General features: G+C 45.8%; 1 protein-coding gene across 1 annotated transcript in view; it reads right to left on the bottom strand.

The window, feature by feature from the left end:
* The window catches only part of LOC142311337 (proton channel OTOP2-like), a 52704-nt gene that overhangs the window by 6468 nt on the left and 29239 nt on the right, over positions 1-16997 (bottom strand). Inside the window, exon 5 of the mRNA XM_075349664.1 lies at positions 16139-16986. Coding sequence (XP_075205779.1) covers positions 16139-16986 — 848 coding nt within the window. The remainder of the gene's footprint in view (positions 1-16138; positions 16987-16997) is intronic.

Raw genomic sequence — 16997 nt, 5'->3', positions numbered from 1 at the left:
TTCCCTGTCTTCCTGTCTCATTCCCTGTCTGTCTCTTTCTGCCTCCTCACGGACATCTTATTACCTCACACATAAGCTTCTTATACTAACAATTTATTTTGTTCCTATAGCAATCAATTACTGCTCCAATTAATAACCTAATAGCTCGCAGCTCCATTGACTTTAATGGAGGAAGGTTTTTTGGAGAGTAACTGTAAAGCGCGGAGTTAAATTTTCCCGTCAAAACATAGCCTATGACATTCCCTGAGTCACATGGGGCATCTGTGCAAAATTTCGTGATTGTAAATACGACACTGCGGATTCCTTTAGCGGACATACACACACACACATACATAGACACATACATACACTCAGCTTTATATATTAGATTGCACAAGGGTGTATACAAAGGCAGATCATGCTAGCCAGAAGCTGTTGGAAAGAGCAACATAAAAGGCAATAGTAGGCAGGGTTTTACTACAGTATGTGTGACTGCACCGGTGAGAGCAGGCTATTATGATAAGGCAACATCTGACAGTCATTCTACTATTTACTAGTATATTTCCTTTACACCTTTTAGTATATAGCATGATTACTAACCATAAAGGCCACTTTACACACAGACGTAAATCTTTGGCAGATCTGGGGTTGCAGTGAAATTGTGGACAATCAGTGCCAGATTTGTGGCTGTGTACAAATGGAACAATATGTCCATGATTTCACTGCAACCACAGATCCACCAAAGATTTATCTCTGTGTGTAAAGTGGCCTTTACTCTCAGATACTCTAAAGCGGGCTTTACACGCTGCGACATCGCTAATGCGGAGTCGTTGGGGTCACGGAATTTGTGACACACATCCGGCCGCATTAGCGATGCCGTTGCGTGTGACACCGATAAGCGATTTTGCATCGTTGCAAAAACGTGCAAAATCGCTAATCGGCGACATGGGGGTCCATTCTTAAAAATCGTTACTGCAGCAGTAACGAAGTTGTTCCTCGTTCCTGCGGCAGCACACATCGCTGCGTGTGACGCCGCAGGAACGAGGAAGCTCCCCTTACCTGCCTCCCGGCCGCTATGCGGAAGGAAGGAGGTGGGCGGGATGTTACGTCCCGCTCAGCTCCGCCCCTCCGCTGCTATTGGGCAGCGGTTCAGTGACGCTTCAGTGACGTCGCTGTGACGCCGCACGGACCGCCCCCTTAGAAAGGAGGCGGTTCGCCCGTCACAGCGACGTCGCCGGACAGGTAAGTATGTGTGACGGCTGTTGTGCGACACGGGCAGCGATTTGCCCGTGTCGCGCAACAGATGGGGGCGGGTACCCACACTAGCGATATCGGGACCGATATCGCAGTGTGTAAAGTAGCCTTAACAGTCTGCCCTCACCATCAGTGCAGACATTGGTCTGCTTATTATTGCCTGTATTTTTCCTTGTGCTCAAGAATGCTGTAGTTACCCACCACTCCCTCTCATCTCCATTAGATTGTAAAAAATAGTTTTTTGCTTTTGTTTTAGCTTTTTTTACACTTTGTTTATCAAGCTATGCATTCAATATGTCACTGTATTTATTTGAACTGTTTACTTAATTGTTTAGAGTATGATCTTGTATATCTGTAGAAGTTGGGCAGATTGTCGCACTCCTACTAGTCCATACTGTGTTTTCTATATCTACTAGCTGTAGCACCTGGCATTGCCCAGGATAGTAACTGTCTCTCTCCTAGTCTGTGTCTGTCTGTCTATGTGTCTTTCTGTCTGTCTCTTTCTGTCTGTCTCTTTCTGTCTGTCTCTTTCTGTCTGTCTCTTTCTGTCTGTCTCTGTGTTCCTGTCTCTGTGTCTGTCTCTCTGTCTGTCTCTTTCCCTGTCTGTGTGTCTGACTCTATCCATGTGTGTCTGTGTCTCTATCCATGTTTGTCTGTCTGTGTCTATCTCTCTGTCTGTCTCTGTCTCTGTATCAGTCTGTCTCTATCTCTGTATCTGTCTTTCTGTCTCTCTCTATCTCTGTGTCTGTCTGTGTCTGTCTTTCTGTCTATCTCTGTGTCTGTCTGTTTCTATCTCTGTGTCTGTCTTTCTGTCTCTATCTCTGTGTCGGTCTGTGACTGTCTCTCTCTTTATCTCTGTGTCTGTCAGTCTGTTCCCCCATCTGTCTCTTTCCCGGCTGTCTCTTTCCAGGTCTGTCTCTTTCCAGGTCTGTCTCTTTCCAGATCTGTCTCTTTCCCTGTCTGTCTCTTTCCCTGTCTGTCTCTTTCCCTGTCTGTCTCTTTCCCTGTCTGTCTCTTTCTCCGTCTGTCTCTTTCTCCGTCTGTCTCTTTCCACATCTGTCTCTTTCCTTGTCTGTCTCGTTCCAGGTCTGTCTCGTTCCAGGTCTGTCTCGTTCCAGGTCTGTCTCTTTCTCCATCTTTCTCTTTCCCTGGTTCTCTTTCCCTGTCTCTGTCTTTGGGCGGCACGGTGGCTCAGTGGTTAGCACTGTAGCCTTGCAGTGCTGGAGCCCTGAGTTCAAGTCCCACTAAGGACAACATCTGCAAGGAGTTTGTATGTTCACCTCATGTTTGCGTGGGTTTCCCCTGGGTACTTCAGTATCCTCCCACACTCGAAAAACATACTAATAGGGAATTTAGATTGTGAGCCCCAATGGGGACAGTGTTACCAATGTATGTAAAGTGCTGTGGAATTAATAGCGCTATATAAATGAATACATATTAATATTATATGTCCCTGTCTCTGTCTCTTTCCCTGTCTGTCTCTGTCTGTCTCTTTCCCTGTCTGTGCCTGTCTCTTTCCCTGTCTGTATCTGTCTGCCTCTGTCTCTTTGACTGTCTGTCTCTGTCTGTCTCTTTCCCTGTCTGTCTCTTTTCCTGTCTCTCTGTCTGTCTCTTTGATTGTCTGTCTCTCTTTCTGTCTCTGTCTCTCTGTCTGTTTCTCTCTCTGTCTCCTTCCCTGTCTCTCTCTGTCTGTCTCTTTCCCTGTCTGCCTCTTACTCTGTCTGTGCCTATATCTGTTTGTCTCTTTCTTTCTCTCTCTATCCATCTCTCCACTGACATATTGTTAGCTCACACTAAGGGCGGCTTTGCACGTTGCAACATCGCATGTGCGATGTTGTTGGGGTCAAATCGAAAGTGACGCACAACCGGCGTCACTTTCGACATCGTTGTGTGTAAATTCTAGATGATACGATTAACGAGCGCAAAAGCGTCGTTATCGTATCATCGGTGCAGGCTCCGACTTTTTCATAATTACGCTGCCGCGACAGGTACGATGCTGTTCCTCGTTCCTGCGGCAGCACACATCGCTGTATATGAAGCCGCAGGAGCGAGGAACATCTCCTACCTGCCGCCGGCAGCTCTACGGAAGGAAGGAGGTGGGCGGGATGTTTACATCCTGCTCATCTCCGCCCCTCCACCGCTATTGGTCGCCTGCCGTGTGACGTCGCTATGACGCCGCACGACCCGCCCCCTTAGGAAGGAGGCGGGTCGCCGGCCAGAGCGACGGTCGCAGGGCAGGTGAGTGCATGTGAAGCTGGCGTAGCGATAATTTTCGCTACGCCAGCTATCACAAGATATCGTACCTGCGACGGGGGCGGGGACTATCGCGTGCGACATCGCAGCATCGGCTTGCGATGTCGCAATGTGCAAAGCCCGCCATAGGCTTTGTATACTATAAATATCCTTTGTTCTTTTAGCAACTAATCCCAGCTGCTATTAATAACCTTTAGCTCGCAGCTCCATTGACGTTAATAGAGGCAGTCTTTTGGAAAGTAACTGTAAAGCGCGGGGTTAAATTTTTCCGTCAAAACATAGTCTATGACGTTCCCTGTGTCACATGGGGTATCTGTGCAAAATTTCGTGATTGTAAATGCGACGGTGCGGATTCCTTTAGCGGACATACACATACATACACACGTACACTCAGCCAGGGCTGCCACTAGGAATTTCAGGGCCCCATACTGGCAAAATTTCGGGGCCCCTTGAGGCTCCGCCCCAGCTCTGCCTCCACCCCGCCTCCGCCCCAGGTCCACCTCCGCCCCAGCTCCGCCTCAGCTCCGCCCCAGCTCTGCCTCCGCCCCACGAATCTTCCATAGTCTCACCACCACTCTTGGAAAAACTTCACTTCTGCACTACAACCTCACCAATCACACATTAACCATTCACATTGAACATCGTATCACACACACAGCCAGATTTTGCTGTGCGGCACAATACGGCGCTTTGCAGAAAAAATGCAACTGTTTTTTTTTGCTGCCAGTTGCGTTTTTTCCTCATAGATTTGCATAAGCGCCGTATTGTGCTGCATGGCCTTGCGTTGCGTCCGGTTTTTGCCTGATGCGGCATATTTAGCCCATGCGGCGGCCGGATGGAACGTTGCCTGGCACGTTTTTTTGTAAGGCGGAAAAAACGCATCGCGGCAAAAACCGAATCCGGCCGCCGCATGCGGTTTTTTGAACTGAGCATGCTCAGTATCCAGCCGCAACCATCAAAAACCGGACAGGCCGCATGTAAAAACTTATGCAAAGGATGCGTTTTTTTCGCTGCATCCGTTGCATAGGTTTTAGAGCCCGATTGGGCCGCTCAGCAAAAACCGGATGTGTGAAAGAAGCCTTAACCGATGCGGCGGCCGGATGGAACGTCGCATGGCACGTTTTTCTCTGCGGCAAAAAAACCCACATCGCGCCGAATGCATGCCTATGGATGCCGGATGCGGCGTCCTGCGGCAAAAACCGCATCCAGCCCCCGCATACGATTTTTTTTTTAACTGAGCATGCTCAGTATCAAGCCGCATTCGGCAAAAAACGGACGGGCCGCATGTAAAAACTTATGCAACGGATCAGTTTTTTTCGCCACATTCGTTGCATAGGTTTTTGAGCCGGATTGTGTCGCTCAGCAAAAAACAGATGTGTGAAAGCACCCTGAGGCTACTTTTACACTTGCGTTGGACGGCTTCCGTAGCATTGCGTTGTGTAACGGATGTGTTGCATATAGTGGCACAACGGATGCTACGGATCGTACAAAACAACGGAAAGCTTTTTTTTTTTATATTTTTTTTCTTCTTTACAGTTTTACCGGCAGCAGACTATTGTGAACGATCAGCTGATCGCTCTCAATAGCCGGCAGCCGGGCGCTCAGCTGAGCACTCTCACATGCCGGCGGCCGGGCGCTCAGCTGAACGTTCGGCCACCGAGAAACAAAATAAAGTTTCTGTGATTTAAAAAAAAAAAAAAAAGCATGCGCAGTGAAAAATAAAGGTTTCCGTTGCTCAAAAAAACGTTACATGCAGCGTTCCTTCCGCCCGACGCAGCGTGAAAATAACGACGCTGCGTCATCCAGCGGATGCAACACTGACACTTGCGTTACATTGCGTTGTCCATACAAGTCTATGGAGAATAGCGCAGTGCGTTAACGGACTGCGCTATTGTCCATAGTGACGGACCCCGCTGAACGCAAGTGTGAAAGTAGCCTGAGGCTGCGGTCACTCGGCACAGAGCTGCGGTCGGCCTCCGCTCACTGCCGGCAGGAGGCCACTGCTTGTGCAGTCTGTCTCACACTGATGACACGTCGACACAACCGGCTGCTTCCCCATTTTCCCCAGGGTCCCCACGGCCTTTGGGCTTTGTCTTACCGCCGTGTAGCCTGCTGCCCGCCGCCAGGACTTGGATTTGCCGCCTTCCACCTTTGAATCCTGATAGTGTGTGGCTGTGTGAGTCACCATCAGGATGTGAGGACTGCGCCTGCGCATCAGCTGACATCAGCACGCCTCCTCAATCTGATAGGCTCACACTGCAGGCCCGGGCCAGCCGTGCAAAACGTAGCGTGACGACATGTCCATGCCCCCTGCCCAGCCCGGTGAGCAAAAGAATGAAAGGGGAGGGTCGTGGGCAGTCAGCTCAGTGTTTCCAGGCCAGACACGTCACACGTCATTTCGTAGGGCTGGCCCAGCTGTGCAGTGAGTAGTGAGCTGAGCAGGAGGGGGGGCCCAGAGGACGGACATGCTGACTGCCCGGGCAGCCGGGCCCCTCCCCTTTCATCCTCTGATCACCGGGCGGGCCCCAGGAAGGGGCAGGGGGCGTGGACATTGACAAATGTAGTGTGACGTGTCAACGTGCACGTCCCCTGCCCCTGGGGCCCGCCCGGTGATCAGAGGAATGAAAGGGGAGGGGTCTGTCAGCGTCTCCAGGCCAGACACACGTCACACTACATTTCGCAGGGCTGGCCCGGCCTTGCAGTGAACAGTGAGCTGAGCAGGAGGGGGGCCCGGACGGACACGCTGACTGCCCGGGCCCCTCCCCTTTCATCCTCTGATCACCTGGGCCCCAGGAAGGGGCAGGGGGCGTGGACATTGACAAATGTAGTGTGACGTGTCAACGTGCACGCCCCCTGCCCCTGGGCCCACCTGGTGATCAGAGGAATGAAAGGGGAGGGGCCTGTCAGCATGTCCGGGCCCCCCTCCTGCCTGCTGCTCACCGGGCCCCCTACAGGAGTTCCACCAGTAATGCCCTGATGGCGGCCCTGCACTCAGCTTTATATATTAGATATGTATATCCTATTGTGTCTTGGTTAGATATAATCCTAATGTGTCTGAGTATGTAATGTATGCCGGGTGGGTTTATTACGGTAATAAAACGGTAATGTTGTGGCTGCCAAGCAATATTGTGTTTTATGTAAGATCTTTCATTGCAGGGAAATATTGTATTGTCAGAAGATAACACATAAGAATGTTTTAAGGTAAGAATCAGTGCAATGTAAGGAACAGGTGTGCAGGAAAGGGTTAAAGGGAACCTGTCAGGTGCAATATGCACCCCGGACCGACCACGAGCAGTTCTGGGTACATATTTCTAATCCCTGCCTAACCATTCCTGTATACACTAGCATAGATAAAGAGATCTTTAAAAAAAGTATTTCTAATGATCTTTCACCGTATGCTAATGAGCGAGGGGACTAGTTCCCTGGGCAATAGTTCCCCTTGCCAGTCAGCTCCATTAGCATGTTAGTACGCCCCTGTGGGCGTGCTATCATGACAATGAATGTGCAGCGTCAGAGGATGATCTCACTCACCCCGGAGTTTGGGTCATGCGCACTATGAAGCCAGGTGTACGCATCCTGGCTTCAAACTGAAGTAGTGCGCATGACCGAAACTCCGGGGTCATGCGCACTGAGCCGAAATCCAGCATCTGACATGATGGTGGCGGAGAGGTGAGTGAGATCTTCCTGTGACGCTACATATTCATTATTATGTTAGCACACCCACAGGGGCGTAATAACATGCTAATGGAGCTGATTGGCAAGAGGAACTAACGCCCAGGGGACTAATGCCCTCGCTCATTAGCATACGGTAAAAGATCTTTAGAAATATGTTTTTTCCAAAGATCTCTTTATCTATGCTAATTTATACAGAGATGGTTAGGCAGGGATGAGAAATATGCACCCAGAACTGCTCATGGTTCTGGGTGCATATTGCACCTGACAGGTTCCCTTTAAGTGGTAGATAATGTGTTAGCAATGGGAAATATTATGTGTATGTAGCGCCCCTGAAGCCATCAGGGAGCTACAAGGTACTGCATCCCCATCGGGATGCAGGGCCTACCCCATTAGGGATGCGGAAACCCAGTGCCGGTGCTACACAAACACTACACAATCCCAGTTTTCCCCAACAATCCCCCAAGCAATGGAACCCAGCTAGGGTCGGACCAATGGATGGCCGCCTAGAGGTGGAGCCAGTTGAGTCCATTAGTTGACTATGTGGGAGGAGCGGACTGTGGTGAAGGAGAAAAAGACAGTAATGGAGTATGAGTAAGACTGTGAAGGTGTGGAGATGGACTGCCCTGTAGTGAGCAGTAACCTGGTTCCCAGGAGAGTAGTTGCTGGTGGAGTACAGTGAAGTACTCCCGCAACTATGGACTGACGGAGTACAGAACCCTAGGACAAGCAGAAGCTCCAGGTAGGCTTGTTAATACCTGCACAGCAAGGGGATTATCAAGGACCTTGCTGACCCTAAGAATCCAAAGACTCAGTAGCAAAGGGAGAATCGGTGACAGGACCAGAGACTCCAAACCCACAGGGTTCACGCTACCGTCAGGCGGACAGCAGTGGAATAATACCACCAGACGGGGACCCCCAGTTGCTCTACGCCACAGGGACCCACTAACCAGAGACAGGTGCAGAGGAAGAAGGCACCAAATTACTAACTGGCACTGGGCAGAAGGGAACTTGGAGGTGAAACCAGCCGGCCTCGGGTACCCAGTTACCATCACCGGACAGTTAGTAAAACCAGTTGCACTGAACTTTTGTGTGGACTCCCTTCTTCCAGCATCTGTCACAACACCTACCCTCTGGGACCCAGCCCTGCTTGCAGGGGGCCTACCATCTAGGCTACCATTAACACCAGCCCCAGCAGCGGACATTGTGCAGCGGCGGCTCCATACACATAGCCGCAACACCGCAAGTGGCGTCACAAGTGAACATTATAATCCCCTGTAAATATACCCCCTTTACAAAAAGGACCCAGGGCACGGAACCGGGCAACGGCCACCACCGTGACACCCTCCAGACGTACACCACTCGGGACCGAGTACACCATATTCCTGGGCGACACATGTAGGTGCAGCAGACCAGAGAAGGATACTTTGGGAGACAGAGTACAGTGGGAGGAGCAGGGTGAGTTAGGCAGACAGGCCAGAAAGGTAGTTGAGTTTTTTATAGGGGTTCCTGGGACTAACGAGTTCTGTTTAGAGGTCTGCCCAGGATTGGGACTGGGAAAGCAGAAGTCAGACTCGGCGCTGGAGAGCTAATGCCCAGAGCGAGGGCTAGACAAAAGGTTACTACATAGAATAGCGGCAGCAGAACGGTAACGCAGGTGGAAAGTGACATGGAAAGTTTGTTATGAAGGGATCTCTCACGAAGATTATATGCTAAAGAAAGAAGTTGGAGTTTGAGTTAAAAGGAAATTATTTCTGTGATGTGTTGCCCAACTGCGTGCATAACAGTGACCAGTGCCGGGGTGGCGGACGAGCCACTGAAGACACAAGTAAGTGTTGCACACCCCAGCTGGGGCGGAACACATGCACAATACCAGATTGAAGGAGATTGGAGCCCTGCTGGCTGTCACCTAGCTCCCCCTTCATATGTGAGCGATATCACAGCTTCTTCTTACACACACTAACTGTAGTGCTTTGTTTAGCCTCTGCCACTAAGTGCAGTTACGGCATATTCTGCTCCTGAGCTGACCACAGAACAAACATCTGCCCACAGGAGATCTTTTGGTTGATTCATCAAGACCAGCATCTTAATGAGGGGGAAGAGTGGAGTGCAGGGCACCTGATTCGTTAAGAGGCACATGCAATTCCCCCTCCCCAAAGAACACAGTAAAAGAAATGCTGTTTACAAATTAGAAGAAACAGTAGCAGCAGGCTACATTGTTGGTATGGCATATTTGGATATTATATTTGACTAATAAAACAGGTGTCCAAAAATATCCTAGTTTGTGATGTGCACACCTTGTGAAGTACACCGTCACACAGGCAAATGTTTCATTTTTTTAAAATTCTATTTTGCATTCTTTTAATACAATTACTGCACCCAATCAAAAAAGGAATGAAAAGGAAATACTACAGTAGGTATACGGCATGCCCAAAAAGACAACGGCAGACGTATGCCAGGTCATGTGAGGATTCTCTGGCTACTGGTGGTGGCTATTTTATGCAATATATGCAAAGCTAATCAAAAATTGTTCAAATTCAACAAATTTCCAAAAATTATACACAAACTCGATTTGCATCCAATTGATTCACTCATCTCTAATTTTAATATGAACTGTAAAATGATGCTAATTACAACAAATTGACCTACTTGAGTACTATTATCTTCCAAAAAAGCATGAAGGTGGTAATTTTTAACTATAGTACTGAAAAGTAGTGTGAAGGCCTAGGCTATGAATAGTTTGTCCGGTATAATAATATTATAATATAATAAGATTAATCTGTATTTTGAATGTTTTATGTATTACTTTCTACATATACCTGACTGAAATGTTGCAAGGATTGTATATGTAAACAAACTATGCTAAGGGCTAAGTAATGAGTTTGTAGTCTCATAAATAAGTAAACTGACATTCTTCAATAGAACAGGTTCTTTGAAAACCGGTTAGACTCATGAATAAGCAATATTCTTGAGTAGAGTCTCGTCTGTTCCCAGACACACCTGAATGACTTAAAGGAATGTTGTTTTACAGGACTGTCCAAAAAGCTGTATAAAATGTTATACTTTTGAATACACAGGCAGAAGACCTCCACTTCTCCCAAATAGAGACACGTTTCTCTGTGTGGTTATTTTCCTGATTCATATACATCTGTGCAGTTCTGATTTGAAATCCTACTCCGTGACCCTGAGAGTGACCCGGAGGTCTCCCCCAACAGTTTGGCACCCAAATCGTTGGGCCCCCATAAGGAGCACCCTGATACCTGGACACCTCGATACTTTGGACGTCACGGACCAGGACCTCCCTTTACTCCATTAGGCCTGATCATGCTACAACCCCGGTAAGTGTTACATACTGTGTATTTACTGCTGACAAGGTTGTTCTTGGAGAGGAGGGGGTGAAAGGCCTTGTGTCCCCATCGGAGTTAAAGGTAACTGATAGTGACTCGGTGGTGGTGCCCGCTGGGGGCCCAGTAGCTCGAATCCTACCCTGTGGTGTGGATTTCAATTGTCACAAGGGATCCGGAGGATGGATAGTAGGGGGTAAGACGGCAGCAGTTGGATATAGCTGGTTAGACTGACCCGATCCGTAGTTTGAGGATGCGGGGGGATATACGTGATCGAAGATAGGGATTAGGACAATAAATTGGTACAGTTGACCAAGTCCGGAGGGCGGGACATTCTTGTATGTGACATTTTTGTGCGTCCTCCTCCTTTCACAGGACACCTTTGTTTTTACTTAGCTGAGGGAGCTAGAGTAAGGGTGGAACACACCAGTGCCGGCTGGACTGTAGTGTGCACCATATAGTCTTGAATTAGTGTAATCCAACTGCCACCAAGACAGCAACAATGTTTAGATGGAGAAAAAGAAAGTTGAGAAGTCGGAAAGTTCGCAGAATGTTATAGAATTAGTGACAGACAGAGAGGAAAAGAAAGTTGTGCGCCATGCCTTAGAGATTTTTAAGGTGTTAGGTATGCCTCAGAGCGGACGGCTACAGCTGTCACAATGGAATGCGGCGCTGAAGGGAAGGAAAGGAAAGTTGAAAGAAAAGATTGTGGCAAGATGCACAGGTGTTTGATAAAGTGTAGCGCAGACGTTGCAGTCAGACGGATATGTTGAAATAGAAGAAGAAGGAGCAGGAGACAGGGTTGTATGTTAACCCGGCTAATTCAAATTTACATAATGCTGGGGAAGTGGCCCGGCAATTGGTTTTACAAGGTGGTCAGATGATTCAGGAAGAATCAGAGGAATATGCTGGACAGCCTGGTGAGAATAGAGAGTTTACAAGTACAACATTTGTTACTTTGAATCCTTGAAGTGTGGACCCTTTATTGTACAAATAAGTGAAAATTTTGAACAATTGGTGTTTTAAAAGTCCGGCAGCATTATATCTTAAAATAGAATAGGGGCAGGTAAATGCATATTTTTGTACCGTGTCAGCTAATCTAAAAATCTTAAAAGACTTACCCCAATAATGTTGGAAGGTATACTATCCATTTAGAAAACAATGTAAAAAAAATGAGAAGGCTTGTTTGGTTCTGGTTTGAGGAATTCAGGTTTTTCCAGTTTTGCAGGGGGGATAGTCCTATCCAAAAAGAAAAAGAAAAAAAAAAAAAAAAAGAAAAGAAAAAAGGGACTTTTCCCTACATTTGGCAATTTATTGTAAATTATAGTGGAAAAAGTAATTGAAAATAGTTTTTTATTTTACTAATTTTATCCCGAAGGAATAAATTAAATTGTGGACATGTTTAGATTTATTGGTAGATACTGGAGCATTTTCTAATTTATTAATAATTATAATAATTTGGTTTAAGGTATGTGGATGATTTATGGCATTCTTTTTTTTTTTTTTAATGATATTTATGTCTTGAATCATCTGTGTCCTTTTGTAGAAAGAAAGATTGCAAAGCAGATTTCAGTGGTTCAAGCGAAGGTTAAAAAGGTTTGAAATTAATTTCCATTATAAGATTATACATAACATAATATTTATGGTGTTCCCGGTTAGGTACAATCTACACAATGTGACTTTCATGCCTAAATGTAGCGCTCTGGGGCCACACACATTTTTGAATCTAATTATGCTTTGGATAATGAATTCAAAAAGGGGGGAAAGATGATGTGGAAAGTCACACCTATTTTTAAGTTTTTAATTTGTTCATCGATTGAGTTTTTCTATTAGGTTGTCTTTATATTTTTATCTGTAATGGAAGATACAGCAGACATACATATATCTCATGATTTCTCTGCTGTAACAAGACTTGTCAGGTGTTGAACATGTCTCAGATGAGCCCATTGCTTTTAAGTTTGTTTTTTTCGTAGATGGATCCAGATACCAAGATGCTGGTTGATTCTACACTGGATATGCTGAGGTTACACAACATGAGGTAATAAAAATCGAACCACTCGCTCCTCTCCCATCGGAATACGAGAACGAGATAAAGATTTGCGATCACTGTGGTTCGTAGAGCGGAGGGGGGTAAGATAGTCAAATGTGGATATAGGCAGCAGATCTTTTCTAGTGTGACGTGATAAACCTATAAAGACCGTAGAGTGGGTGTGAGCCCAGGTGGAGGCTCTCCTGTTATCAAAGGAGCCAGTGACTGATGGAGCAGTGAACTCCAACAATGTAGCAGTGAACGGGCCTAGAGTTTATAGTCCTTTACCAATGCAGACCAGTACCATACCTCGGTGGCACCTGTCACATCCGTGACATTTGTCACTCGCCGTGCTCTTAAATCCTTAAAGGAACAAGGGATTCAGCAAGGAACGGAGTGTGAGACGCAGGGAGCCAGCTGACTGAGGAAGGTCTGTGGATAAAGGGCGGTAAGCTTTCTCTACCATGAGCGCTCTACTCAATAATCGCCCAGGTAACCCATGAATGCACGTGACAAAGACCGTTATAATTGTGATAAATATGGGCGGCACCACTGCTCAGTACTCAGGTGGCCAGACACACCAAGTTTTGTAAGACATGTGCTTAATACAAGGTAGAGAAACTAAAGACCTTGTAGAAATACTCCCCTCATCCGTTCTACTGCTCCGGTGATTGCAGATTAGTCATATACATCTTCCATGAGTAGATTATGTGAGTTTGTGCGTGTTCTGTAAATTTCTTTCTAGGTTTGGTCAGAGGCATTCCAGTGCAGAAAGCAACGTTATTGCTGAAAAGCACATGATGGAGGTGGTATGTAAAAAATGGGTTTACAGAAGTAAAAAAAGTGAATATTTTATAGAAAGGTGGAAACTGGCAAGTCGTGAACCAAATGTATGTTTTGCTTTCTTTTCGTAATCAACAGGTCTATTTGTAAGATATTTTTTGGTTTATCACAGGCATGTACAATTTTTTATATGATTAACTAAATAGTGTGATAAACAGGTGTATTCTCTAATTCCAGATTTTAAATCAGAGCTGGTAGCATATGGTCTTCAGTCAGGGGACTGATTGATCCTAAAAGGGCAAGCGAGAAAGAGCCATGAGTCAAGACTAGATGAGCTGATCCAGCTTCTCCCAACCATAGAAATTTCGATGAAGCTCGAAGGTAGGACAACATGGATTCATGCCTCGCATTGCAGAAGGGTCGACCCACCAGAGCTGCACTGAGCGTCTTGCTTGTATTTATCCTTTTTAAAAGACATGTACAGTCCCAGGCCACCATTGCCAAAACAGCTAGAAGAGAGAACTTAGAGAACCTTGAGACATGGGAAAGTCCAACTACAAAGGGTGAGGACTCGTCTAGGAGTCCTTAGTCTCAAACCGGTGAAGAAAACCCTTTCCCCTCTCCGCCCATGCCTCAACGATCAGTCAGGCAGGTTTTACCAACAGATCTCTCTTCCTCTCTTCCTAAGGGAACACAGTACCCTTAGTATTTGGAAATGGTAGAAATAAGTCTTTAGGGGGGACTGGTACCGTGAGAATTGAGTAACCTGAAATACTTAATTCCGCCATTTCACAAACCCAAATATGTAGTTTAGTTAATGTAGCCTAACATACATATTTATAAATGCTTTTGTTTTCTATTAACACATATATAAATATATTCGGTGATTTTCCTTAATGTAAAATGCCAGCTGGAAACCCTCTAATCCCGGGAAAAGTTTTGGGAGAGCCCATCCCACCAGGCTGATGTCTCCCCGGCCTAGTCTGCTGAGCACTAGCAGTGACACGCGAGTTAATGTCTCGCCTCAGAAACCAATGGACCTGAAACAACTGAAGCAGAGAGCGGCTGGCATTCCACCCATTATCTCAGAAGGCTTCTCTGAGTCAGCGCCTCAAACTGTTCACATGAAGCCTCATCACGCTCTTTATCAGGAGCAGATCACCAAGGTTCACGAGTCGGCCCTGGATGGACTAGCACCGACCAAGTATCTTCCTTCTCATTTAACATCTGAAAAATAACCACAGACAATCTGTAGCAGATGTTTTTTTGGTTATGTGCTGAACTCAAGATAAGATCTAGATTCAGCCTTCCTTTGTCAGGACAATGTGCCCTAATGAAAGTGTTAATGCCGATCCTAATAGCCCCTGTAAATCATGGAGTTACCCTTGAGCAGATAAGAACAAATACCCAAGGTAGAGCCAGTACCCGTAGAGCTGTGTCAAACCATGACCTATTGGAAGACCCCCATGTATATATTGATGTATTTGGAGTCCCAAGTGGTGTCCCAGATGAGTGTAAAGCCAGAGATGAAGTAGCAGCAGGATGTAAGTCCTTACTTCCCATTATTACTGTGAATAAGAATGTTGCATTGATCAATTATCTCTATTATAATCAACAGAGATTTATTAATTACTCCAGAAACGCCTTAACTGGGTTAGCTACTCAGTTGGGTCAGACTACTCTGCTGGCTGACCAGAACCGGATGGCTCTGGATATGTTATTAGCAGAAAAAGGAGGTGTTTGTGCAATGATAGGAGAGGCCTGTTGTACTTATGTCCCAGATGAAACAGGCCCAAATGGTAAGGTCACCCAGGCCCAAAACAATTAAATTCCCTATCTAAAGAATTGAAAGAAAATTCAGGGGTAACCAATCCTTGAGTGACTAGTTTAGTTGGAGGACTTCTCTGAAAGGGATACTAATTCAGATAGGGATTATAACCCTTCCAGTGTTGTTTTTTGCTATAATTATTGTTTACTGTATTTTCCTTGCTGTAAGAATATTTGTAATAAGGGGACAAACGAGGCTATAGCCATGGCAATCTTCCCTTCAGTATTATATACAACAGTAGCCCCCTCCAAATCTGACACAACAAGCCAAAGTGAAACTTAAGAGGTTGTTATAGAAGGGGGCCACGGGGCTTGGATCCCCTCTGTGGGAACTGAGGTGAAGATGTTAGGAAAGAGCGTGATTAGCATGCACCTATATACCACAGCTGTGGGACACTGTTGTCTCTGTGGGTAGCCCTCACGGAGTAAGAAGACAGATAATCTTATTAAGGGGGGACTGTGAAGACCTAGGCTATGAATCGTTTGTCCAGTATAATAATATTATAATATAATAAGATTAATCTGTATTTTGAATGTTTTATGTATTGCTTTCCTCAATACCTGACTGAAATGTTGCAAGGATTGTATATGTAAACAAACTATGCTTAGGGCTAAGTAATGAGTTTGTAGTCTCATAAATAAGTAAACTGACATTCTTCAATAGAACAGGTTCTTTGAAAACTGGTTAGACTCATGAATAATCAATATTCTTGAGTAGAGTCTCGTCTGTTCCCAGAAACACCTGAATGACTTAAAGGAATGTTGTTTTACAGGACTGTCCAAAAAGCTGTATAAAATATTATACTTTTGAATACACAGGCAGATGACCTCCACTTCTCCCAAATAAAGACACGTTTCTCTGTGTGGTTATTTTCCTGATTCATATACATCTGCGCAGTTCTGATTTGAAATCCTACTCCGTGACCCTGAGAGAGACCGGGAGGTCTCCCCCAACAGTTGTATAAAGGTAAAGTATAAATGAGTGATAAATACTTACTATAATGTTACAAAGGAGCAGAAAAAGAGAAATTTCCTGGACGAGTCTTCTTTTTAAATTCCATGGGCGAACATGATTCATTGGCATTTGACTGTTTTCTGTATTTGCTGCAAAAGGTAGTGTGGGCACTGTTGGAGTTTCCTCTGGTAGGCTAGATGCAACAGATTCATTGGTGTAAACAAGTTCTTTATGTGGATCCAGGGGGGAATCTCTGAAAGGTTCTCTATGCAGCCCTTCAATTATAAAGGTATTCTGCAATGTAAGCTGTACAATCATCAGCAATGAGTACATCAGATTCAATGCATTTAGCAGCTCTCCAGGGGTTGTAGCCACCATTGCTACTATGGAGTAATATGAAATACAGTATTGACCAAGTGCTGCTCCAAGGAGCAAAGTCACATCTAAAGTGCGAGTTGGATTCTTGTGACCATCCATGTCCCTCTTATCAAATCGGTAAATGATAGAGCCAGTGAGTGAGCCCATGGACATAATGCTGAGGACAACCACATTGAACGAATAAAACATAATATGGGCCTGGTAGCTTTTGTCTCGAATATTGACATGTACTTTGTATGTAACAAGAGCCACGATGCCACCAAGAAAAACTATTCCTCCAAGCAACAGTCCCACAAAGACACTATTAAAGCAGAAACAAGGGCTTAGACGAGGGTGGCATGGCATGTTGTCATCCATCTCACGACCAACGTTTTTCCACATAACATATGTCATAGCTGAAGCGAAGAGGCTATATTCTATGTTAAATGGGTAGAGGTAATAATATCCGGTCTGGAAGATGTGGCACAAGTGATTACTGCAACGGCAAGTATGGCCATGTGCTGCACCTGCATCTGAAAAAGTA

The sequence above is a fragment of the Anomaloglossus baeobatrachus genome, chromosome 5, assembly GCF_048569485.1.
Source record: "Anomaloglossus baeobatrachus isolate aAnoBae1 chromosome 5, aAnoBae1.hap1, whole genome shotgun sequence".
In the NCBI taxonomy this organism is placed as follows: Eukaryota; Metazoa; Chordata; class Amphibia; order Anura; family Aromobatidae; genus Anomaloglossus; species Anomaloglossus baeobatrachus.
Note: the sequence above shows the minus strand (reverse complement) of the source record. Positions and strands in the feature narration are given on the sequence as shown.